Below are 26,852 nucleotides of genomic sequence, written 5' to 3'. Positions count from 1 at the left end.
TTATTTTCTCAATTTTTTACTAAAGTCCCTTTGCACCACCTTAATAATAATTTAATTTAATTTAAAATTAAAATTTTATTTAATATAATTTTATATTTTAATAATTATTTATATTATAATAATAGTTATATTAAAAAGTAAAAATAAAATAATTAAAATAAAAATAAAAAATGAAATAATAATAATAATATAAAATTTGATTTGAGATGTTAAAATATATTAAAATAAATTAAACAATTATTAAATTTTAAATAGATGTTTTTTAAATAAGCTATTGTTTTTTATTTAGAATTTAATAAATATTTCATTTAAATGAAAATTATAATATCATTTATTATACTTTTATATTTTAATAATTATTAAAATATAATTTATATTTTTATAATAGTTTTATTAAAAAAATAAAAATAAAATAAATTTTTTAAAATAATACTAATGAAAATAAAAATAATATTTAAAATAATATTTAATATATTTGAATATATTAAATTATATGAAAATATTAAATTAAATTAAATAATTATTAAAATTAAATAAAAAACAAAATTTTAAGAAGATTTTTAATCGATATCCATATCGTAAAATATATTATCGGATTTCCGATTGACAAATTTTAATTTTTTATATTTAAATTTTAATAATTATTTAATTTAATTTAATATTTTAATATAATATAATTAAATATTTTTAATGTGATTTTAAACACTATTTTCATTTTCATTATTATTACTTTTATTTTAGTTATTTTTATTTTTACTTTTTTAATAAAATTATTATAAAAATATAAATTATATTTTAATAATTATTAAATTATAAAAATATGATAAATAATAATATTATTTTTAATTAAGTTAAATATTTATTAAATTTTAAATAAAAAACAAAACGCATATTTAAAATTTTTGTTTTTATTTACAATTTAATAATTGTTTAATTTATTTTAATATTTTAATATATTTTAACATATCAAATCAAATTTTATATTATTATTATTATTTCATTTTTTTATTTTTTATTTTTATTATTATTATTATTTAATTATTTAATTTTTATTTTTTAGTATAACTATTATTATAATATAAATTTTTGATAATTATTAAAATATAAAATTATATGAAATAATATTTAAAATTTAAATTAAATTAAATTATTATTAAAGTTGTGTAGAATGATTTTAGTAAAAAGAGAAGAAAATAAAAATATATTTATTAAAGTGCTTTTAGAAAGAAAGAAAATAAAATAAAAATACTTTTTATTAAAGTTATAAATTAAATCTTTTGAAAAAATTGGAAGTAGAAGATTAAAAATGTAATTTTTGGAAAAAAAACACTCCTCTGCTTTTAAGATCAATAGAATATTATCCTTCCAAATCCTACTTACTGCATCCCAGGTTCTTACTTCTGCACCTCCCTAACTTTTTAAAATGTCCATTCTACCTTTCACTGAATAGTAAAACGAAATCCTAATTTTACAATTCACTTTCTCACTCTTCACCTTGTGTGCAGCTGCTTCGTCTTTACTTCCTCTGCACCTCCCTCCCACGGCTGTTGCAAATCTGTGCAAATATGTGCGTCTTCCACTCATAAGCATCGATTTAACCTATATCTCCTCTCTTGCTTTCGTTTTCTTGTAGTTGCCCCTCCTCTTCGTGTTCGTGTAGGTGTGGTGTTCGAGTGTTGCTGGAAGGCGTTTCTTGAGAGAAGGTAGGCGGTCAGAGAACTGCACCTCCAAAAGTGGTTTGTTGCATCTGCGTGTCTTCCCTTTCATTCTTTTATAAGGTAAGTGTTTAAGATTTTGTACAAATGTGGGGGCGGAGGGTCTGTTGGGGGAAAAATGTTGTTTTTCTGCTTTGTACAGAGGTGGGGGTGGAGGGGAGCTGAAGGAAATATTTTGGTTTATTTATAGGTTTTCAGATTGAGTAATCCGAATGTAGTTCTGAATTCGGGATTAAATTTCGGATTGCTTAACCGGGAAGCTACTAAATAAACCAACTTCGGATTACTCCTTCAGTAAGGTCATATTGGATTCGGAGAAAGGATTTGGATTGTTCTCTCCGAAACAGAAAAGTGTAAGGTTCCGAATTACTCATTCCGGAATTAGGTACCAGATTCGGAGAGGGCTTCCGGATTGTTCTATCTGGAATGTACCAATAAAATGTTGTGTGTATTTTATCTTATTTGTTAGTTGTGGTTATTTTTGCAGGATTATGGCAAGGACAAGAGGTGCCGATACCGTAGGTGAAGGCAGTAGTGGCGTTGAAAGACAAAGACCCGTGGCATCAATTCGAAGAAGGAATCATTGTGAAGCTCTTGATATAGACCTCGTTAGCTGATCCTGCTGTAGTGGATTCTGTAGGTGTAGGTGGAGGTGAGGCTATAGTTGTAGAACAACCGGCATTAAGGGTGAAGAGGTTGAAGAAGGATTTGTTGGGGTCCATTGGATACTTCTCTACTAGTGGACTATGTTGATCATGTGGCATTGAATCTCGTGGAAGAAAGTTGAGTAAACTAGATGTTCTTGATGGGCATGTTGAGGAGTTTGTTCTAAATTCTAGGTTGTTGCCTTTATGTAACATCAGGTATGAGACAATGGACAAAGGCTTGTTATCATCATTTGTGGAGAGGTGACATAGAGATACACACATTTCATATCTCCATTGGTGAAATGACGATAACACCGGATGATGTTGATGCATTACTTCATCTTCTGATTAAGGGACAGTTTTGTCCGTTTGTCACTTTGGAGTTTGTTGTCGCTGTACCAGTCTTGGTGGACTTGTTAGGTGCGAAAAGGTCAAATGTCACCTTAGAAATGAGGCATTGTCGGGGGCCACTTGTTAGATTGAGCTGGTTGAGAGAGATTTATCAGGAGTTGTGTGCTTTGGAACGTTGGGACTTAGCCCCCCGAGCCTTCTTGTTGCATTTGTTGGGTGCACGATCTTTGCTGACAAAAGTGTCACTTCAGTCAGTATCTCATACTTACCTCTATTCAGGGATTTAACATTGTGTGGTGGGTACTCTGTGAAGTTATTGCATTGACGTATATGTATGAGCAGTTTAGTGATGCTTGCTTTGCCCATACAAAACAATTAGGAGGTTATGCAACACTTGTACAAGTATTTTGTATAGAGATTGCATTTATATTTAATATCTAAGTTGTTCGAATGATGTGATGTTCATTTTCATTTATTATAGGGTTGAATTATGAGTACTTCAAGAAATACGTACTTATAGCTTTTAACAAAGAGAGGTCTCAATCCCTAACAATGACTTTAGGAAATGCATCTCTCAAAAATAGTGTTCAGATGAAGTCATTCTCTTGTTTGCTTGATAACAACACAAAAGTTATTGAGAAACTCAACCACGTTGAAGTGACACCTGTTATCTCTACCAACCACAATCTATATTAGTTGATCTTGTATGTGTTATCTATCAATAAAACGATATTAAATGTATTCAACAACTTAACTATATCAGGATATGTCTAAAAAAAAGTCAATAATCACGTCAGAATACTAAATGCATCTACTCTAGTGCAAATAGTTATCACGTTCTAATAATACCATTAGCTACTGCATTTCAATTGTACACTCCCTAAGTGATCTTTTGTAAACATCTTGCATTATAGCTCTCTGCATGATTATTGTTGTGTTATCTTTATTGTTTTCCTTTAATATAAATAATATGTTTGTTGACTTCACTAAACTTTTAGTCATGTCAATAACCATAGATTGCTAATGTATCTTTAATCTACCAACATAAGGATGACCAATTAAAATTTTTGACAAATCATAGTTGAGTGCCACATATTACCAACTACAATCATTCTCCATTATCAATTGGTTTTCCTTGCAATTTAAAAGGACAAACATATTTCTTTGTTTTAATTATGTTAGACTACAAATCAGCCTTGTACTTTCTAAAATCAGATCTTATAATTACAATAACAAAACCAAGACCAAAAGTTATATCTCAAACCCATTTATTTAGGTTATCCTACGTACCAAAAATCTCATATCTCATTAGTAGTAAACAATACTGAATAATTTCCTTCCATCATTTCATATTCACTCAAACAATTCACAGTCTTCCATATACAAAATTTGGTGAATTTCATCTGATACATTATTCCAATAATATGTAACATCAAATACATAACACAAAAAACATTTAAAAAATTATTGGATCCAAAAATTTAATTTTGCAGAATATGCACACTTCTATCTACATAATTATGCAGAAGAATATACAATTTTTATTTTTAACGGTTAACTTTAAGTTGATTTTGGTATCTAAGTATCTTCTGCAAATACCTTTTGAACAGTTTAGACAATCTATTTAACCTAGTACTTGAACTTCAATATAACTTTTAGATTTTGCACGACTCACCGCAACTTAGACTATTGACTTCAATCCGTAACACATTATATAATTGTGTATATGGTGTTAATGTTTATATTTATGTCTTGTTTTTCTTCATTATATTTTATTTACCTTTTCTACATTTATAATATCTATTATTTGGTGGCCTGTTGCAATTGGAAACATAAACTATGGTAGTGATACTATTTTAACAACAATCATTGTTCATTGTTTTTATATACACCTATTTTATTCAAATTGATTATATAAAAAAAATTATCTCCAATAAGATTTTCTTAAAAGGTTTTAGAATCAGACTAATAAGATTAATCACACAATCACAATGACATTGAACTTTTTGGAGAACATGTCAAAAACTCTTCTTTTAGTTCATGTGTGTTAATAATGAAGAAGGTCAATAAAAAACAATAATTTAACAAATTTATATTATATTTCTTTTTGAAGGAGATACGTTCTTCTTGCATATTTTTCCAGAAGAAGGTAAGAGAACCAACCAATTATTACCAAATGAAATATATTATCCCATATTTAAAAAAACAAATGAAAATGAGGATTTTTAGAAAGTGACAATAATATTCATAATTCAACATTTCATTATGTAAATATTTTCTCACTTCATAGTGACATGACTAATATTATAATAAATATATGACTATAATATCTACTATAATTTGGTAGTATGTATAAAGAAAACTTGTTCACTCGTAGAAAAAAAAATGAAATCGATTTTCTTACAAATTAAAACAAACTTATAAATAAGTTTAAAACCGAATTATGTATAAATGAATAAGAAATGACTTCTACGAATTATTATTATTATTATTATACATACACACTAATTTTAACTGATAGAGAAATTAATTTCACTTTCTTATTTTTCTCTTTAATAAATGCAAATTAAAAAGTTTCTTAAATAATAAAAAAGGATTATTTGCATCGTGCTAAAGGGAACAGAGTCCATTTGGATATTAAATTGTTATACAACTTGTTGAAAAAAAATATAAAACAGTGGTACCACAAATAATTAGTTTTTACTCTTATTGTTGATTACTGCTTAATGTGAAATATAAATCTAAAATCTACACATATCAAGAAGATAACAGTAAGCGAGGTACATCGATGAGTAGCCCTTCATTTTTGTTTCTTAATTTATATTTCTTCTTTCACTCATCTCAACCACTCTTCAATTAATGGATTGAGTAGCGTTATCTATGCAGTTGCAACTTGGTCATTAAATAAACTTATCCCTTAGGCTTTTGCTTCAAAAGTCCGGAGAGGGAAGCACAGTGAGTTGAATTATAATTGCATTTGGCACAGCAGGAATCCAGCAGCTCAATGACTTTAAGGCACCTGCCAAAATGAAATGCCTTTTAGAGAGACATCTGCCAACTACTCCATGTTTATGAAATTAGATGCAACGAAAACACAATGATCTTCCCAACTACGTATACTAAGGTTTTAAGAAGTTACATGTAATAATAAACTGCTGTACATGCGTCCGAAATTATGTAAGCGTATGACCAAGATCCTATGTAATAAGTGTCACATACAAAGGATTTCTCTGTAAGTAAAGATTAGAGTCCTTAAAGATTAGAGTCCTTAAAGACTTATATATGATATTGCATAAGTCTCTTATGATACATAGAAAACTTTAAAAAATTTTCTGAGAATCTCAACCAATAATGATTTCTAAAGAGAGTATAAAATATACAGATTTTCTTAGAAAGAAAAAAAAAAGAGAATAAGAAAATGAGAGGATGAGAGAAAATAATTTTTGGTGTGTCTTTGAAGTGAAACAAGTGCTCTATCTATAAATGCTGAAAATGAATGATCCAACCCAAAAAAAATACTTGCGGAAGAAGCTGCCCGAAACTGACTCCATGCCTTGCGGGAGAAGATATCACAGAAGATAATGTCCGAACCAATTCCCGAACCTCGCGGGAGGATATTTGACGAAGGAGAGGGAGAAACTCAACCTTTTCGGAAGACTTTTTGCAATACAAATATAACAAACCTCCGGCAGAGTGGCCCTGCTTGGTTTATTGGCAGCGTAAGACGTTAGCATATATGGCTTTCGTTAATTTTATCAGAAGTTTAGTTAGAAACGCAAGTCCCTTATGATACTAATAGGCTGTGTTTTTTTTTTTTTCATACTGGAAACTATAAATCGATGTTCCCTCAAAAGTTAAAAACCGTTGCTTCTCACATTAAGATGCTTTGAACTGAGTAAAACATCAATTTGAATAAGATGTCAATCGGGTGCAAAAATGGCACTGTTTAGGGATTATTCATGCGAGGGAGGTAAACCAGTGATGTTGCCTCCTTTATAATCTGACCTCTAATTATATTTGTTTCTCACATATTTATATGAAAAAAAAATCTTACCTCCACTTAGAACACATTTAACAGTGAATCTTAATCATAACATCTATTACTTACAAGGACTTTAACAATAAAGGAAGAAATAAGATCTTCATCCCGAACAACAAATTTTTCTGCAAGATTTCTTAAGATCTCAATAATAATAATAATAATAATAATAATAATAATAATAAAATCATATTTTATATTCTCTCCTAAAACAAAATTAATTTATTGTGGAACCTACATAAAGTTACTTAAGATTTCAAAGTGAAATCTATCATTCAAATAAAAATTGAATGAGATTTTAAGATCTTACATCCTACATGACATGACTTACCAAAAAATAATGTAAGATCTCAAGATAACATGTTAGCTAGATGCTCGTATAGTGTAATTCTCACGTATTTTTCATCTCAGATTTGTCTCTCTTCAACCATTGTTTGGTGCCACTGGATGAAATAGGAAAAGCAAAGTAAACAAGGCAAAGCTAAAGGTACAATAGGAAGGGACAAACAATAAAAGGAGAGTAGGTTATAATACGGTGAGGAATGTAAGAGCACGAGAAGAAACTTGAGGCGCGTCTAAATGTCTAAATCACTTGGGTCAATAGCAAGATCATGGGGTGATCGTTACTTACACTTTAAGCATAAATCATCATTCACCAAGGGGCGGGTATAAACGAATCTTGTATCTTTGGGGCAAAAAGAGTAGAGACAACAAAGTCAAGAAGAGGAGAAGGGAACACCTAAGAGAAAGATTTTGGATCAATTAAAGGAACAAGAGGTCATAAAAAAAATTTGTATCTTCAAATAAGGTAACATTTATGGAGACGAAAATTCCCTAGTAGTGAGTGATTAATAGTGATAACCATTTTCTACATGAGTGTCCTATGTTGATGTGATCTTCCAATGTTCTCATCACCTATGACTCATGAAGAAACACTTGGCATGAATAATATAACCAAAGTCAGGAGGACTAATAGAGGAACGTTGCAAAAAGGGATCCTCAGGATATAATATGGAATGAAGAATCTAGTTATTGAGAACAAAGAATGACATCCAATTTATCAAATATCCAATGGTAAGTACAACATTGCCCCAAAATTTTGAAGGTTCATTAGCAATCGACAACGTAGTATGTGACTGTTGTCCACAATATGTCAATGTTTTCTTTTGGTTAAACTATTCTGTTGAGTTGCAAAAGCAACCAGATTGATGTATGAATCCAAGTAAGGTCATAAAAACAGGAAAAAAAAAATTCTTTGGCATTGTCACTTTGCAAATTACAAATAACCTTACTGATTTTGATTTTGATTACTGAACACCTGTTTGGAAATTACGAACAACTCAATGAGAAAAATCGCTAAGGTAACATAATCCTTAATTCCTGAGAGAGAAGGAATATAACTGAGAACCCAAACATCAAAAGGATGTGAGGCTTGACTGAGAACACGAGTAAAGGAAGCTCCAGCATGACTTTCCATGCCATCATGTTTCACACTCTAACTGGAGATAAGATGCCCCTGAACTATTTCAAATTTAGATATCCAAACGAGGATTAAACAAATGAGGAGACTCATCGGCTTACATATAGTGGATTCAAATACTTACTCAACATAGTACTTAGTATAGACCATGCTATTCAAACCCAACTCCAATAACCCATCCCACAATCCAATTTTGTATCAAGAAGAAACACTTGAGATTGAAAACAGAGAAATATAATTTGAGAGGGCTTATAGGACCCTTCTCATGTTCTACTATTTATATTGATAAAAAGTTGACAGAGTAGGGAGATGGAAGGTCAACAGACTGACCTAGACAGCTAGGTACAATAAATAGAGATAATCCACATACTACTTCCTACTTTAGTCCTTCCGACTTCACTAATCATAAATAGACTTAATAATTATTCCACCACTCCTCTCAAGCTAGAGCATACAGAATGAATGTACCAAGCTTGGAACAAATAAACTCCATCGGAGGTCCCCTTAACTGAAATCATAACTGAAGGTTATGGCATAATTTAATGATCAGCTCAACTTGCTTATAGAGATTAAATTGATTAGGAAACAATAAAACATAATTTAATAATAGTGTTTAATGCACACTTTTGGGTGATGACAAGTGAAAAAACAAAGAGAGATTAATGCACACTTTTGGGTGATGACAAGTTAAAAAACAAAGAGACATTACTATTTAAGTTATGTGACGCACCAAAACTCAATACCCAATAATGTCGACCCAGAGGGACCAAGAGAGACATAAAGCATTGTGGGAATAAGAAATAATAGAAAATGAAGAGGCTTGCAAGTTTTCCATGAGGAGAGGAATGAAGACAACACTAGTTCAGTGCATAGACCCCACATGCCAACTAGATTATTAGAAAATCACAAATCTAAAAAGAATGACCTAAATACCCATAAAATCATGAGACCAAACATCTGGTACAATGTGTAACCCACAACCTAAGTTTGTCAAATCCAAACTAGGAATGAACTTGGTGAGCCAAAGAACGATGCAAACAAAGACTTGAATGGCAATGCTTAGACCCCACACGCCAACTAGCACATGAAAAAGATGCCAGACATAAAAGTGAAGATATGCTCCTCCAGTAGCAGCATTTAGGGAAGGGTTGTCCAATTGGCTTCTAAACCTCCATGTTATGTTGCCTTGGAGAACTATTGGAAAATACTCAATGGATTTAATGGTCACAACAAAAAACCTATGGACAACTTTTTAAAATCTAAAAATGAACTAGAGATAATGTCAATTTACATTATATAAGAGGGATCAAAACTTATCTTATAAATTGGTTTTCTGATGATGGATTAGGCTACAAGATTGACAGGTGTTATGCATTTCATGGTCTTCCTCCTATATTTGTTGTTGTTGTTGTTCAGACTACTCCACCCTTAGAATACCTAATGGGGATCCTCTTTCATCCGATATTACTGACGACTTTATTATTTTCAGCAACTTGACTCATGAGTCACATATCACATTACTGGTAACAAATCTTTGTTTTACTCTTTATCCTCTTTTAGGATTCGTGCTTGGAGAATCTTGGATTTTTATGATTTTTCTCTCTTATTCGTCCATGACTTCTTCTGCTGTCTCTTTTGACATTTCTTCTATCACTGGTGCATCTGACCCGTCAATATATACTTTTTCTCCAATGACAAAGATTACTTCTACTAGTTTATTTATAGTCATGGTGTTCAACAATGGCCTCTTTATCAACTACATGTCAACAATGTGTTCCTTAACGACGATTTGCAAGAAAAGATTTATATGGAGCAACCTCCCGAGTTTGTAATTGAATGAACATAGAAATCATAGAAACATATTATTGAATGAGAGGGCTTACTTCTCCTCTTACATTAGCATTACATTTATAGGGAAAGAAAGTAACTACCCATTTCCTTTCCAACTCACTTTGGTTGGAACACAACTCACACACAACTCATAATGACAGCCCACACACAACTCACACACAACTCATAATGACAATAATTCTAACACTCCCCCTCAAGCTGGAGCATACAAATTGTATGTACCAAGCTTGGAACCAATGAATTCAATTCTAGGTCCTCTTAAGGACTTAGTTAACATATCTGCAAGTTGATCATTTGACCCAACAAACTCAGTACAAATTTCTTTGGACAACAATTTTTCCCTAACAAAATGGCAGTCAATTTCTATATATTTGGTCCTCTCGTGAAACACTGGGTTTGATGCAATGTGGAGAGCAGCTTGATTATCGCAATACATCTTCATGGTTTGAATGTTACAGAAGTTGAGCTCTTGAAGAAATTGCTTCACCCATATAAGTTCACTTGTTAGTGATGCCATAGCCCTATATTCAGCTTCAGCTGTTGATCGGGCTACTACATTTTGTTTCTTACTCTTCCATGAAATGATATTTCCCCCAAGGAGAACACAATATCCAGTAGTAGATCGTCTATCAATAGGCGAGCCTGCCCAATCTGCATCACAGTATCCAGAGACTTGAATGCTTCCTTTATCTTCATATAACAACCCTTGTCCAGGAGCCTTTTTTAGGTATCTTAGAATACGAATGATAGCATTCCAATGGCCAAGACATGGAGCCTGCATGAATTGACTGACCACTCCAACTGCAAAAGATAGATCCGGTCTTGTAATAGTGAGATAAATCAGTTTCCCAACAAGTCTTCTGTATCTTTCTGGATCGGAGAACAATTCACCTTCGCTTGAAGCTAATTTTTGATTTGGGTCCATAGGACTGTCTATTGGTCTACAATCAATCATTCCTGTCTCTTATAATATATCAAGAGCATATTTCCTTTGAGAGACTACAATTCCATCTTTTGACTGAGCTACTTCAATGCCCAAGAAGTATTTGAGGCTTCCAAGATCTTTGGTTTGGAAATGTTTGCATAAGTGTTTCTTCAGTTGAGATATTCCAACAACATCATTTCCTGTGATGACTATATCATCAACATATACTATTAGATAAACACATTTCCCAAGAGATGTAGTACAATAAAAGACCGAATGATCTGCTTCACTTCGTTTCAAGCCAAATTGTTGAACAATAGAGCTGAATTTTCCAAACCAAGCACGTGGTGACTGCTTGAGACCATATAGAGAGCGATGTAATTTGCATACCATTCCACACTCCCCCTGAGCAACAAATCCTGGAGGTTGCTCCATATAAACTTCGTCCTCAAGATCACCATGAAGGAAGGCATTTTTTATATCTAGTTGATGAAGTGGCCAGTGACGAATAGCTGCCATTGCAAAGAATAGACGAATAGTAGTCATCTTGGCCACAGGAGAAAAAGTCTCACAATAATCAATGCCATAAACTTGAGTGTATCCTTTAGCAACTAAACGAGCTTTGAGACGATCAATGTTGCCGTTTGAATCAACTTTAACTGTATACACCCATCGACAACCAACTGCCTTTTTACCCTGTGGAAGAGGTACCAACTCCCAAGTTTTATTTTGTTCGAGAGCTTGGATTTCTTCAATCATGGCCTCTCGCCAACCAGGATGAGCAAGTGCTTCTTCCATATTTTTAGGTATATCAACTGAAGACACTGAAGATATAAGTGCATAATAGGAAGGCGATAATCTGTGATAACTAAGAAAGTTATAGATTGGATGTGGGTTACGAGTGGAACGAGTACCTTTCCGAAGAGCAATGGGCCAACCTGAATCATCTTCGGGAGTCGTGGGAGTAAGTGACGGTGAGGAAGAATCTGAAGGAGAGGATTCACCATTTTCTGGATGTTCTACCTGTGTAAAATTGGGAGATGATGGTTCAGGGGAATTGGGAATCTGAGTTGTAGACACAGGAGGAATATTTGACTCAATTATGGGAAGAGGAAGGACCTGTTGGATAACCTCAATCTCTTGTTCAGATGAAGTGAAGTAGGGAGTTTGTTCAAAAAAGGTAACATTTGCAGACATAAAGTACTTTTTAGTTTCAGGAGAGTAACACCTATAACCTTTTTGAAGCCGTGAATATCCCAAGAAGACACATTTGATTGCACGAGCAGAAAGCTTATCTAATCCAAGAGACATGTCATGAACAAAACATACGCAACCAAAGATTCGAGGAGAGGTGTGAGTTGTGTGTGAAAGAGAGGTTGGTTGGGAAATAAAATGGAAAAAGGAGTTTTATGATTAAGAGAAGAAGAGGGCATCCTATTAATAAGATAACATGCAGTTAAAATGGCATCGCCCCAGTGATGAGTGGGAATATGGGCACTAAGCAAAAGAGTATGGGCAGTTTCAATCAAGTGTTGGTTTTTTCTTTCTGCTATACCATTTTGTTGTGGTGTATGAGGACAAGTAGACTGATGTAGTATACCATGAGAACTTAAAACTGCAAAGAAATTGTAAGAGAAGTATTCTTTGGCATTGTCACTTCTTAGAATTTTGATAACTTGGCCAAATTGATTTTTGATTTCATTTAAAAAGGAGGTAAAGATGGATAACAATTCAGAACGATTTTTCATAAGATAAACCCAAGTACATCTAGAATATTCATCAATGAAAGTAACAAAATACTGAAAACCAAAGGACGAGACACGACTAGGTCCCCAAATATCAGAATGAATAATGGAAAAACTAGAATCACACGTTGTTTGTGACCTTTTAGGAAAGGAAGACCGAACGTGTTTTCCGAGTTGACATGACTCACATTCTAAACTATTGACATTACCAAGTTCAGGGAACATTTTTTTTAATTTTAACAAATGAGGATGACCAAACCGATCGTGTAACAGTTTAGGAGTAGGAGCTGCAACACATGACACATGGGGATGAGATCCAAAATGGTATAATCCTCCCGCTTCATATCCTTCTCCAATCCGTTTCCCTGTCCCACGCTCCTGTATAACAAAGGAGTTGTTATCAAAGGTTATTGAACAATTTAATGATTTGGTTAACTGACTCAATGAAATCAAATTGAAAGGACAGTTAGGAACAAATAAAACAGATTGGAGATTTAAGGAGGGAGACAGGGAGACATGACCAATGCCCTTTGATAAGACTTTTGAACCATTTGCAAGGGTTATTAAATGAGATTTTTCTTGAAAAGAAAGGGTTGAGAACAAAGAGGTGTTACCGGAGATATGATCAGAAGCACCTGAATCAATTACCCATGAAGTTTGATCTTTGGGAGATTGAGAAATGCATGCTGTACTTGAAGATGTTTGTGCCATGCTATTGGATTTTAACCGTAGGTACTCCTGATATTCATCTTCAGTAAATTTTGAATCTGAAGGATTAGACTGAGAGATATTAGCGGTTTTTGGAGGAAAACCATGCAATAAGTAGCAATGCTCTTGGGTATGACCCATCCTATTGCAATATGTGCACGGACCTCGCCCTCGACCTCCACGTCCTCCTCCTCTAGTACTACGTCCTCTTCCGCGTGCGATAATCATGGCAGATTGCTCTACTGCCCCAAAAGTTTCTTGAGGGTGTGGCATTGGAACTCGAAGAAGACGTGTGGTCAAGGATTCCATGGAGGGAACTTCATGACTGGTTAGAAGTTGATCTCGGATATGAGCAAGGTCGGGATGCAGAGCTCGTAGAATCATTACCATATAATACTTGTCTAACCTTGTTTTGATATCTTCAGAAGATCCTGCTTCTAAAAACATCCGTAATTCTTCAGTAGCTGATTGGGCTTCAGCCATAAAAGATACCATATCATGATTCTCCATTTTAAGGGATGCAAGTTTATTCGCGGTGTCATACAGACGTTGAATGTCATTGGCATAAATGCTTTGAGCTTTCTTCCAAAAAGAGTGACATGTCTTGAAAGCTCTAAGGGATATGAAGATTTGTGGTTCTACGGATTGCCACAACAAAGCACACAGTTGGAAATCTGCTTGTTTCCATTGATCTGCTTTTTCAGCAGGTACGTGTGTTCCATCTTGCTCAAGATGATCATAACATCCGTGGCCAAGAAACCACATTTCAACAGCAGCGGACCAAGATAAATAATTTTTCCCATTCAGTTTTTCAGAAGTGATATTGGGACTTCCTGACAATGAGATAATGCTGCCAGTTGACATTGCACGGTGTCTATAAATCTGAACTCTAAGATAAAGCGACAATTGATTGAGGCAGCAGCGAAAACCTGTACTGGGAAACAGCAAATGAAGACTTTTTAATACCCTGAAACTCAGAAATGGCTGCAATGGCTGCAGTGGAGGGACAGATCAGAGAGAGGAAGGTCCGGCGAGTCGACCGGAAGCAGCGCGAAGTGATTCCGACGTCGAAACGGCGGCGCGTGAACAGTACGTGCCCAAGTTCAGCTGGAGAACGGTGGCGCGTGGAGGCGCGTGTGGAGGATTCCTGGACAGATTCCGGCGGGGTTATCTGTCGCTCGGAGAGGCGCTCCAGATCTGCTGGTCGCCGGACGAAACTGGGTTGACCGGCGGCGGACGGCGGCGGACAGCGGATCAGCGGCTGACAGCGGCGGAAGGTGGCAATATGTGGTGATGGGTGTGCCAAACAGTGAATAAAGTTTGAAAAACAACAAAAAAAAAAGATTGATATATGATTATGGTATGAGTGATAATGGTGGAGCTATATCTGATAGCTCAACTGAGAAAGAAAAAAAATACCAGAGTGGGATCGACCCGCTCTGATACCAAATTGAATGAACATAGAAATCATAGAAACATATTATTGAATGAGAGGGCTTACCTCTCCTCTTACATTAGCATTACATTTATAGGGAAAGAAAGTAACTACCCATTTCCTTTCCAACTCACTTTGGTTGGAACACAACTCACACACAACTCATAATGACAGCCCACACACAACTCACACACAACTCACACACAACTCATAATGACAATAATTCTAACAGTTGGTCAGGAGGAGTCTTCTGGGTTGGTATGTCGTCTTCGCAAATCATTAACAATTTGATATCACTCGAGTGCAAAAACAAATATTTTCACTAAGTCTTTACAGGGACTGAGAATTGATTATATTTGTAACAAGCTTGGTACATACAATATTTATGCACCAACTTGAGGGGAAGTGTTAAATATATTAGATTATTAGATATCTTAGACAGATATCTTATCTTTCTTTATCTTTTATCTGTAGTTAGTTTGTTATTATTCCTTATTTGTATTTTGGACTTAACTCATATTTCTTTTGTTATAAATATAGTACCCTACGTGCATATTCAATACAATAGAGATTAGTCTCATACATAGTTTTTAATATATTGAACATATCCCAAAATGTCTCAACACTTTTTTGATGTACATCCTTTGGAATAGAAAGAACTACATCTAAACTCAATCTTTCTTGATCAACATCTCCAAAATCACCTCTTCTACACTCATATCCTTCATTTCAAATCAGTACCAAGCAGTGACTTCAATATTTTGATATCAATCCTATCTCGAGATGTAATCAACATGTCATCTACATACAACAATAGGTAAACAAAACTCATTCACCATTCTCCACCTTCTTATGATAGATGCAAATATTGTTTTAGTCTATACAATGATCTCTCCAATTTACACACATAAACTTTACCCTCAGCTCTAAAACCTTTCAACTTACACATCAGAGTCTCTCCATCTAAATGGCCACATAGAAAGGTCAACTTAATGTCCAACTGTTCAAGCTCTGTGTCATAACTTGCCATAAGAGAAAACAAAACTCTAATGGACATGTGTTTGATTACTGAATAGAAGCTGAGACAAAGCTATATACAAAGGAGCTTTATCTATCTAAATTTGTTATATCCCCAAAGAGAATGGATGCACATCAATTGAAGAAACCCATTGTTGCCCTTATGTTACTCGGTCTCTTTTAATGTGAATTTGCCATTATGTTTGTGTGAGTATCTCATCTCAGCTGAGATCATCGTATACACCACTTCAGATTCAATACTTCCGCACTTGTTTGAATGTGTTCATTGATGGAAATTTTGACAAATACACAACTTCTTCCATGTCAACTTGAGCAAAATTGTGTCAACTTTAATTTTGCAAAAAGGAAATGGGGGCCATGTCTAAGTATCTTAACAATGTAAAGCTATTATTAATTAGTTGATGTCTGCCAAAGATCTTTTTCTCTCTTTTCCTAATATACTATAGTTGACTTGTTATCTTTGCATTGTGTAGATGTGTGTTTGTTATTGTTGAATATAGTGAAAACTATGTATGAAATTAATCTCCTTTGTGTTGAATATATACATAGAATACTCTATTTATAATAGAAAAAATATGGACTAAACCCAAAATACAAAAGAAGAATAATAACAAACTAACTAAAGATAAAATATAAAGATAAGATATCTATCTAAAATATCTAATAATATAATATATCTAACAGTTATTATTGTAAACTTTTTCTTTCTATTATGTACAACTATCAGTTTCTGTTGGCATTTAACTGAAGACTGCATCTATAAATACATATTGTACATATGATTCAAAGTGAGTGAATAGAAATAAAAATCGTTTAGTTCATCGTTCACTCTTTCTCTCTCTCCTCTATTCAAATTATTTAAGATGGTATCCAGATCATTTTTTCACTGATCCAGATTCTTAAAAGCTCTCATTGATTTAGTTCTTGTTCCACCTTGCAATTGCTTCCGCTTCAGTTTTTGGTGGTTTGAATCGGTGCATTATTCCAATTCATCACTATTCTCAGTTCATGAAGTTTCTTTGTACTACATTCTCCGTTCAGCTTCATTCCAGTTTACTCTCAGTCAATCAATTAACATGATCTATAATCAATCATTCCAGAAAGACGTTGTAACTATTTTCCAAAATTCAGTTAAGATAATCGATTAACAACTTGATTTAATCAATTAAATGCGATAGCACCAGTTTTTAATCAGTGTTTTTAAAGCTTCATAACTTTTGCAATCATATAGAGCGTAATACATTGAGATTAGCAAAGTTGTTTTACACAATTTTTTTAAGTGCTTTCAAGATTCAAAGGTTGTGTTGAATTCTTAATTCCTTGTGTGCTTTGGTAAATTCTTTTCAATCCTACGGTTGTTGATTTGTATCAATATTGTTTTGTGGTATTTGTAACAAGAGTTGATAAAGCATATATCCTCCTGGATGATCAAGAGTAGATAGAAACTGAAAATCCTTTTTAAGTGAGATTTGTGGTATTGTTGTCTTGTGTTTGTAATTGTTGTTTTGTTTCGAACCAACATTTATTTAATAGTGGAACCAGTTTTTCAAGGGAGAAAAAGTTGAAAACTGAATGTAGAATTGGTTGGGTCTGAACTAGTATAAATTTGTTGAGTGATCTTTCCCTTGCTTTATCTCTTCCTTGGTATTGTTTTTCAATTCTTCTATCAAATGAATTCTCAAACTTTGTCTTTTGGAAAGAACTTAAAGAAATATATTCTTTTCAAAAAAAGTTTCAAAATCAATTCAACCCCCTCTTGATTTAACAAAAATCGTATAAACTTTTTTACACACTAGGTGCACAAGAGAATGGTGTTAGAGCCGGTTTTTGATCTCATTTTGCATTTGTAACAAGTTCTTGCAAGAAGATGGGTATCACATCCAAGATTAAGAAGTTTAATGAGAAAAACAGTTTAAACTTATGGAGAATCAAGATGAGAGTCTTGCTCAAGGAGCAATGGATGTGGACACTGCTTTTCAGAGGCATGTCGCACATAAAGAGACAAACTCCAAAGCAGATGGAGAAGAATATTCATTCAAAGATCTTTCTACTAGTATTAGACGAGGTATTTTATGAGGTTGCAGAGGGGATGCCCAACTAACTACTAACTGAAAGGTGACAATCTCTAATAAAACACCATTAGAATGCTAGCACTGCAAGCTTCCAGCTACAAACTCTAGCGTAAATTCTCCTAAATGACTGAACCTAGTCTTTCAATCTAGATAGAAATCTGGTATTTCTCTTTGGTGTAAGCGCTCAGGTCAACAATTTAGAGCTCAGGTCAACTCTAGCATACATTTTCCTAAATGACTGAACCTAGTCTTCCAAAATCTGGTATTTCTCCTTGGTGCAAGTGCTCAGGTAAACCATTTAGAGCTCATTAATGAAGGATATTATATGTAGCAAGTTAATATTGTTACTTGTTACTGCAGCGAGCACAGTCCAAACAACTCCATAAATAAAATTGGACTGCCATTGATACTGGTTACATGTATTAAGCACAAAAAATTGACATGCAAGACCTAAGCAGTTTGTCTTACTTGAGACAAATAGGGAAAACCACCCTTAGCAACTGAAACGATTTGCCGAATACATAAAAAATTATAATCAAGAAACATAAGGAAATCATTTAAAAGTTGGCATCTATTGTTGAAACTTCCCTCTCGTCTACTAACTAAGATATAACCTCAAATCTTAAATTAGTAATCCAATGTATTAGATCCTATTGTTGGAACAACCTAAATATAGACACATAATGTTTCATTTGTAAGGGGTCTAAACAATACTTCGCACAGCTAACCAATTGGTAGCTTTAGCAGCAATCATTTCCTACACCAGACTAGTAAACGAGAGAGAAAACTTGCAATCACAATACTAACAAAATGAAACAAAGAAATAATGTCATTTTATCTTTAATTCGTTTTTCTTCTTCAACAAGCTTTGGTACAAAACAATCAGTATTAACTGAGGATGCTGATTGCAACTTGTGGTTATTGCGAGACCATGATTCAAATGTTTTCCTAGTTTACATCTACGCTTCAATCGACGCTTTGTTTGGAAAACTGTAAGAAAAATTTATGAAACCATCACAGCAAAAAGGGACAGACAGATTGCATTTTTGTTACACTGTTCCACATCGGTAAAAATAAGAAACCTAATGGTTTCGACCTTTGAGAATCAAACAAAAAGAGAAAAGTGAGACATGCAGAGAGATAATTGGATAAAAGAGCATACTTTTGTGGAAGAAAGTTGTTCTTGGAGAGGCAAGCTTGAATGTCACAGGCCTCTTTCTTGCAAGGTTCCTTGGTTGCCTGCGCCATTGCACCTCTCACGAATGTTTTATGTATTTATATTATAAATAAAAATTGTATTTTACAACTCTCTGTAGGCAAATTCTTCTGTATCTCTGAATATTGAAATTCTCACTTCTATTTTTTTTTAAAATTATATATCCTCAAATTTAAAAATACTTTTTGATTGTAAAATCTAAAAGAATTTCTAAATTATAAAATATGAAAATCATTTTTTATTTTTAAATTATATAAAATTATATAATTCAGAAATTATTTAAAAATAAATTAATTAATCAGTTCAAAGTTTAAAAAAATAATCTGAAAATTAAAGAAAAATTATATAAAACAAAAAATAAATTTCAAATTATATAATTAAAAAATAAAAAAGACCTTCAAATTGTAAAATCAAAAAGCCATGTTATTTTCTCGCTTTCCACCTCCTCATCCGCACTCGGAAAGTTATTCCAATCTATCTTTCAGTCAAACATTTCCTCTTTACTTTATAATTGTTATTTGTATGTTTATGACTCTTACATGAGCCCACGCTTGTCAGAAAAACTTCGTAAGTATGGTCAGGCTAAATGAGAAACTTCAACCAGAAAAATACAAACAATGATAACATGATGCGCAAGTTTCTCTATGTTCTAAAAGACTTTCAGTGCAATTAAGCTTCGAGTTAAATTAAGTTTCACATCTTATAAATTCAAGAATTTTTAATTGAATTTTTTTAAATTATTATTATCTATTAAGTAATAAAATAATTACATTTTTGAGCATGTCAAGATATGTCTTTCTCCAGTTGTGTCATGGTCATCTAAAAGATAGCGCAACGATTTCCACATCTCATTCATCTCCTACAAAATGAGAGTGTCTCCTATAATACCATAGCAACTGACAGTCCTGGAGACCGGAGACCGAGAGCAACAATGAAGATAATTTACTCACCGACTTGACTTTTCGACCAAGAGCTAACTTCACGAAAACGAGAAACAACTCTCAAGTGTTCCTATCAAACTTGGTAACAAAACATGCTTGGAGATTCCGAGGAAGACTCCGGCTTTGGTCAATTCACTGCAATTCATTCTAACAGAAAATCCGTAACCAGTCAAATCAGAAAATCATTTCTGACAACGAAATCCCAAACAGATACTATCGGTTCCATTTGCCTAGAGTAGCCATCTATGATTGGTTCTACTCCAACATCTACTTTGTAGGTCATCAAAACAAGGTTGAAGATAATTTCTTAAGCTATCCGCCGGAAGAGACAGAAATAGAATCTCAACTCACGAGGGATGACAATGGTTTTCAGATTGCTTACTCGTCATCGAGAAGGTTCACCAAAAAGCACATACAAGAGCTGTTTTGTCAGAAAGAATATTAAAATATATTTTTTAAAGTATAGAAAAGAAACCTCGTATCAGCATCATATTTATTATTAGAAGCCCATGTTCTAAATTTTCAGATTTGAACCTCTCGTTTCGGAAAAAACGGGAGAGGATCCATTCCCAATTAAAACACCTTTACAGGTGAATATAAAGAAGCAATTTAAGGCAATATCATTGGTTGTTATAACAATAATTACAAACCAAAAATAAGCACTACTCTCTCCCAGCCCACTCCTGTGCAGAGAATAATGTATAGACATGGATAAAAATGTCAATCGAGGTAGAAAAGCGTCACAATCTTCCGCAAATTTTTTGCTTCTTGACAAGTTTCCATGAGCAACCTACTATCATGGAAAGCAAAACAAATCACTTGCTGCACGTGTGAAATGATATCCATATTGCATAACCTGCGTGTGAAAAAATGAAAAGTAGAATAATGCACCAATTTTACTGCAATAATAAAGATCTTTCTGAGAAAAAAAAAATTAAAACAACAATTATTGTTGGCCATATTGGCAATCAATACTAAACAGCTTATTCATCGAATTCACATTAGCCTTAAAAAAACTGTACTTGCACTACGGCTTGACCAAGGCCTAATTTGGATTAGCTACCTACGGAGAACCTTGAAATTGATATATGTACTAATTTTTAACATACAAAAAAAGTACCTAAAAAATAACAGGTGTTACGAGAAAATTAGACGACACACTCAAAAGTTCAAGTGCATAAATTAGTTTACCTCTGTTTTATTTTATTTTATTTCTCTAGTGGTTGTTGATAAACTTGCTTAAATTGGCTCCAAAAGCGACAAATTCTACATTCTGATAAAAAAGAAAAGGTTTTGAAATAACATTGCTATGGATTGTTTCTAAATAGATTCGACTGTTCTGAAGTTAAGATTTGTATTAAACAAAAAGGAAATCTTGTTTTCACCGTGGATCTGTTAAGAATTGAGAATTTGAGTTTCATTCCTTACTTCAAATCAACAACATAAACTTCTACTTTCTCACATTACATACTTGGTTACTTTACAAGGGTTAAATTCTTTGTAAACAGGGAATTGTTACATTAGAAATTCCAAAATCAGCACTAAAACCAATTTACAATGTAGAACCCATTTCAACATGCAATTTCCAAATTAGATGATTTATTCTTTAGGTTTTTTTCCAGTAAAGTAAATATTAAAGATGTTTGCACAAACTTTAAACTCAAACCCATAAAAAAAACTACCAAGGTGTCATCGTTAGGCTTGTATGTTAGTCTATGAGAGGTTTGTGAGTACAAAGTCTTCGCACCTATCACCGAAAAACGTAAGACAGAATAAAGCTAATACAAACCTGCTGGCTTCTATTAGAGGTAGATGATCATTGTGGGGCTTTTCTATGACATTTTTCACCTTGCATATTCAACAAAATCATTGCAATAATTAGTAATCAAAAAACTGGACCAATCCGCTCAGTCACAACAGAAAACCTGAGAATATTCTAATAGACACAAAAGTGGCATTTTCTATTTTGGATACTTAAAAAACAAAATTTGAAAATGATGTTTGATCCCAAAAATCCAACTGCACAAGACATATCCCACAAATAAGCCTTTTTCTTCAAACAAATCTCCTATAACAAAAGTAAAGAGTCTGTCACTTGACATGTTCCATAATCCATCTTGATTTAAAATATTGAACACCACCACCAGCAAAAAAATATATTTATTTCAACACATGAGTTTTGCTTTCAAAATGGACAAGTATTTTGCAATATTAGAAAAAATACCAAAATTGATATCAGCAGGCATGGTAAAATAATTGAAGCTAAGTTAGTCAGGAATGCTTTTCAGGGAATATGCATATATAAATATTTATAAAACAAACACGAGGACATAAGGAAACAATATTAATTATAACACATCTGATGATACACAATTTGTCAGCACAAAAACAAATGACAATATCAGTTTGAACCTGCAGTATAGAAGGTCGCCAAGAGGTTCTGTACTTTCTGAAAGAACATGGCCTTAGGTATAACAGGAGGAAAAGGAGAAAACAGAGACTAACTATCGTGGAACAGATAATGACTTCACATGATGTCGTGTATTAAAATGTGGTGGTATGATTGTAAAACCCAAAGCACAAACTCTTATTTGTACTAAGTATATCATTGGTCCCTCAGTGGAGAGGGTATACCTTGGCACAACCAAAAGGATGCCACTTGCTATAAGTAGCAGAAAATAGCTAGCTCTCAGAAGGAAAATAAATTCTGAGTATGGCATGAAAGAAAAACAGATATGCATAAAGAATCCCTTTTACAACAAGGTAAATAGACATCAGATAGACAGAGCGGACAGATGTTCAGCGAAAAATCTATCACAATTAAAAATAAGCAAAGCAAAAAAAATAGCCTGTTTCTTTGAAAGGTGTATAACACTTATATTCTAACCTTTGAAAGGTGTATAAAAACTTCAAACTAAATCTTACTTTGGACAATAGCTCCTGACTCTCGGGAGGCTGTTTGCTTAAACTTTGTGGTAATATAACTGTAAGCAACTCTGGTTTCTCTGCCCTTAAAGCACCTCGGATAACAGCAGCATTAGTCCCAGATGCTCCAGATGTATATATATGATTTTTCTAGAAACAGAGGGATATGAAATTGAGACACAAGCATTTTTTAACAAAAAATCATAACTAGTATTGAATAAAATTGTGTCCTAAACATAAGATATTCTCGAATAAAATAAAAACATCTTACAGTTATAACCATAGCATAGCTAAGAATCTCAATTAGTTCCTGGTGCATGAATCCCATGTTCCGTGTTCCAAAAAAGCCAATAGCTCTAGGTCCTTGTTGTTGAATGGCCAATAACTCCTGTTCCAAAACAAATCTCAGTTCAAAATAATGTACAACTTAATGTCAGGCAGACAACTGAGGTTGCCATAATTTAAGATTACGAACATTTGTCAGCTGCGTTAAAATGAAATGTCAACAGTAAAGACAGAGCCAATAATATTCAAGTAGTAAGTGGCGTTACGTAAATAAACCTCGTTAAGACATTTAGATATCCTTGAGGAAAAAAATCCACTTTGTAAAAGCATCTTTATACTATCATCGAATAATGTATTACAAAATTATTAAAGCAGCTTTACAATTGCAACCATTACCGATAAGCTCTAGCTTTTCAATGATGCATCAACAAAAAATAAGATAATTAGGTTAAAGTCCTTACACAAACAGGTGATCAAATTGACACTGACTTTTTACAATTATTAATTCAGAGTCCGTATAAGCTCTGCATAAAAATGGTTACAAACCTGCAGATAATCAACATCAGGAACAGGTTTGAACTCTGATACACGAATTGACCCAGATCCTTCAACAACTGATTGGACCTGAGTTGGAATTTGTGTTGCTAGATCTTCATCGGAACCAAATAAGGCCAACCCCTTCTCCAATTCATAACTTGGGCTGTTTGTATCTGGATCTCTATTCATATGTCCATAAAGCCACTATACGAGTACATAAAAACAGAGTCCCTGGTAGTAAAAATTAGTGAACAACAACTGCCCACAAGCCACAAGGAATGGCAACGATACAAGATGAAGATGACATGAGCAGAACAAAGGAGGAAATAACAGTAATACTAACCTAATCACCACAAACTATTCCGGTACATGAAAATAAAACTAGACTACACTTCACAAGTGTGTGTGTGTGTATTTTACAAGGCGGGCACTCGATGATACAATGAATTATCAATCAATCGAACTAATGCGTGATATAATATTAGCTTTGAGTTATGGATTTCCAATAAAATGCAAAAGCAACAAGTTTTGAAGAGATAAGATAGCAAGGTTGCATAGATAAAATTGTGAAAGATGGGGCGAGAGAGAGATACCGTCCGCCTTGAGGGAGATGGTTTGGGTACGAGCTTCTTGCAGGTACCGACGCGTCCGTGATGAAACAGAGAGAGAGAGAGGGAGAAGCTGAAGAAGGCATTGATATTAGGGTTTGGTATGCTCTTGAAGGAATAGCAATGCGGAGAGAGATGAGAGGCGGTGACGATGGAGGAACTAGGGCATAGGTTCAGAGTTAGAGTCACTGTTGCACTCATTCCTTCTTCCTAATCCTCCTAAACTACTATCTTCCCTTTTCGTCTTCCTTTTCCTTTTTCCTTTTCCTCGATTTCTTCCTCACCTTTTTCTATTCTTTTGTTTCTTTTTCCACCTCCCCAACCTCTGCCTCTGCTTTCCTTCCCAATCCAATCCTAAACTAATGTTACCCTTTTCCTTCTCAAAACTGCAAAGGCTGAGAACCTCCCAACTGAGCACCTGGGGCCCACTTACTTTTGGACTTTCTATTAAACAAACCCAAAGACAAACCATACTTTTCGTTTTTAACTCTAGTTTATCGTACGGTTTTATTGCAGTAAACAAAAATGACAGTATTTGGTCTTTTTTATTCTTCTTACATCAATCATTTTTCTCTTCTTCTCTCTACACCAACTTCGTATCCTTTCCCGTTTTCATTTTTTTATACAATATACATTTATTGAAAAATATATTTTAAATTATATAATACAAAATATTTTTTTTTATTTTGTGTTTTGAAATGTATATTTCAAAATATAAATGAATTTTAAATTTGGTTGTAGTGGTAGAATAGAAAAGTGAGAAAATATATCATTTAAAAATATATTATGTTAACACAATATACAAATATATTTCTAAATTCACAAATTTTATTTTATTTTCTTTTATAATAATGAATTCATTTATAGTAAAAAATGTTTTATTTTGAGTAACATTTATTCATTTTCTTAAGGTCACGTTTTCAATTACAATGTCATCAAATCTTCATTTATTATAAATTTTATTGTTTTACCAAAATACCAAATTCTTTTTTATATTTTATTATTCTACCAAAATATTTTTTTTTCATTCCATTCCATTGCTCATCTCATATACATATAACCAAAATTTATTATGAAAACATAATGACTTGTTTATTTATTTGTATAACCACATAAACTTTTTTATCTTATTTTTTATAATATTTATCACTTTTACCTCAAAATAAACTCTATAAGTTTAATAATATTTTAGAATATTTAATTCATGTTCAACTAGTAACTAATTAAAGTATTAGACAATAGATCAAATAAAGACATACAGTCAAACTCATCAAATCAAACTGTATAAAACATTCGATTTTAGGAAGATCATATATCATATAATGAAACACAATTCATTAGTCTGTTTGTATTTAGTTTTAAGAAGATCGCTCGTTGTATAATGACATACAACCTTCAAACCTTGAATCATCTATATTCGACTTTAAGTATTATCAGTAGTAACAATATTATATTTTAATTAATTTGTATTATATTATTTTAAGAAAATAACAAAATTTTTATATAATTTACAATTAATATCCAAAAACTATGCTACACTTAACAAATTTTGATTAATCTCAATGACATAAGATCTCAAAAGTTAATTTGACCAATAAATGGATTTTAATTGTAAACATCTTCCAAACCAAAACAAATTTTACGGTGGTTTAAATATATGTAACAACTGTCAAAATAATTTATAACTTAGTTAAATTCCAACTCTTTTTTTCATTCTATGGTAGCTAAATTTCCATGGTTTTTTTTTTCTACCATGTGATTGGAAATTTTCTAGAAATATTTGATTTGTATTGTACAACCATTATTTATTTGTTAACCTTTTTGCAAATTTGTTAGTTGTGTTACATGATAGTGCAATAAATAATTTCTCTATTCTAATTCAACTTCTACAACATTGACATATTGAAATATTGAGATTTGTATATTATTTTCAGGTGTCGTGATTGATCACATTTTTGGCATTTTGTATCTGATTTCCATCAACAGTTATTTTGCAGGTGATTAATTTTTTTATAATAGAAATAAGATAGAAAAATGATTAATTTTCTTGTAATAGAAATAAGATAGAAAAATTTGTGTTGCTAGTTTGGTTTTATATATTGCTTAAGTAATTATTAACTTTGAAAGCATTTTTGTCATAACGAAGTAAAGTATCTTCAACTACACCATCTTCTCTCATTAATCTTGATTGTTCTTGTGATTACAAGACATGTATCACTTATGTCAATATAAGTATAGAAAAATATTTTGTTTTCCAACAAAGTAATAAATGTTTTGTTTCTTTCTAAGTAATTTGCTTTTAGTGTTCTTTAATTATCTCAAACTCTTTCATCT

At 32.8% G+C, this 26,852-nt stretch overlaps 2 protein-coding genes and 1 long non-coding RNA gene across 10 annotated transcripts; 1 reads left to right on the top strand and 2 right to left on the bottom strand.

Moving 5' to 3' along the window:
* Nucleotides 1-1,337: 1,337 nt before the first annotated feature.
* LOC108335081 (uncharacterized) lies at nt 1,338-3,167 on the top strand. The gene is made up of 2 exons (XR_001832706.2): nt 1,338-1,778; nt 2,203-3,167. It is a non-coding gene; the product is annotated as an uncharacterized LOC108335081 (long non-coding RNA).
* Nucleotides 3,168-5,315: 2,148 nt separating this feature from the next.
* LOC128197354 (uncharacterized) lies at nt 5,316-19,320 on the bottom strand. 8 transcript variants are annotated; one of them, XR_008249810.1, is made up of 3 exons: nt 19,169-19,287; nt 5,853-6,412; nt 5,316-5,732 (listed from the first exon to the last, which is right to left on the bottom strand). XR_008249810.1 is itself a non-coding variant. In XM_052878820.1 (2 exons), the coding sequence occupies exons 1-2, from the start codon at nt 19,252-19,254 to the stop codon at nt 5,624-5,626; spliced, it is 195 nt and encodes a 64-aa protein (XP_052734780.1). In that variant the 5' UTR covers nt 19,255-19,320; the 3' UTR covers nt 5,316-5,623. The 8 variants fall into 8 exon arrangements, 1 of the variants encoding a protein (XP_052734780.1); XR_008249815.1 differs by having other exon boundaries at nt 6,233-6,412; XM_052878820.1 differs by lacking the exon at nt 5,853-6,412 and having other exon boundaries at nt 19,169-19,320.
* A 1,353-nt stretch (nt 19,321-20,673) lies between these two features.
* On the bottom strand, nt 20,674-24,887 carry LOC108323844 (uncharacterized). Its single transcript, XM_017556620.2, has 6 exons — nt 24,504-24,887; nt 23,920-24,114; nt 23,360-23,476; nt 23,089-23,238; nt 21,953-22,011; nt 20,674-21,019 (listed from the first exon to the last, which is right to left on the bottom strand). The coding sequence occupies exons 1-6, from the start codon at nt 24,717-24,719 to the stop codon at nt 20,884-20,886; spliced, it is 873 nt and encodes a 290-aa protein (XP_017412109.1). The 5' UTR covers nt 24,720-24,887; the 3' UTR covers nt 20,674-20,883.
* Nucleotides 24,888-26,852: the final 1,965 nt, after the last annotated feature.

This window comes from Vigna angularis, chromosome 1 (genome assembly GCF_016808095.1).
Source record: "Vigna angularis cultivar LongXiaoDou No.4 chromosome 1, ASM1680809v1, whole genome shotgun sequence".
In the NCBI taxonomy this organism is placed as follows: domain Eukaryota; kingdom Viridiplantae; phylum Streptophyta; class Magnoliopsida; order Fabales; family Fabaceae; genus Vigna; species Vigna angularis.
This window is presented reverse-complemented; position numbering and strand designations above follow the sequence as displayed.

What these genes read in the sequence shown, in the direction of transcription:
- LOC128197354 (XM_052878820.1), bottom strand. Translation starts at nt 19,254, where the DNA reads ATGGCGCAGGCAACCAAGGAACCTTGCAAGAAAGAGGCCTGTGACATT. An exon ending in AACAACTTTCTTCCACAAAA is followed by an intron (nt 5,733 to 19,168) that starts GTATGCTCTTTT and finishes TCATTTTGGCAG; the next exon opens with GTGCCTTAAAGTCATTGAGC.
- LOC108323844 (XM_017556620.2), bottom strand. Translation starts at nt 24,719, where the DNA reads ATGAGTGCAACAGTGACTCTAACTCTGAACCTATGCCCTAGTTCCTCC. An exon ending in GTCAGGAGCTATTGTCCAAA is followed by an intron (nt 22,012 to 23,088) that starts GTAAGATTTAGT and finishes TGAATATGCAAG; the next exon opens with GTGAAAAATGTCATAGAAAA. An exon ending in CCTCTAATAGAAGCCAGCAG is followed by an intron (nt 21,020 to 21,952) that starts GTTTGTATTAGC and finishes TTTCACACGCAG; the next exon opens with GTTATGCAATATGGATATCA.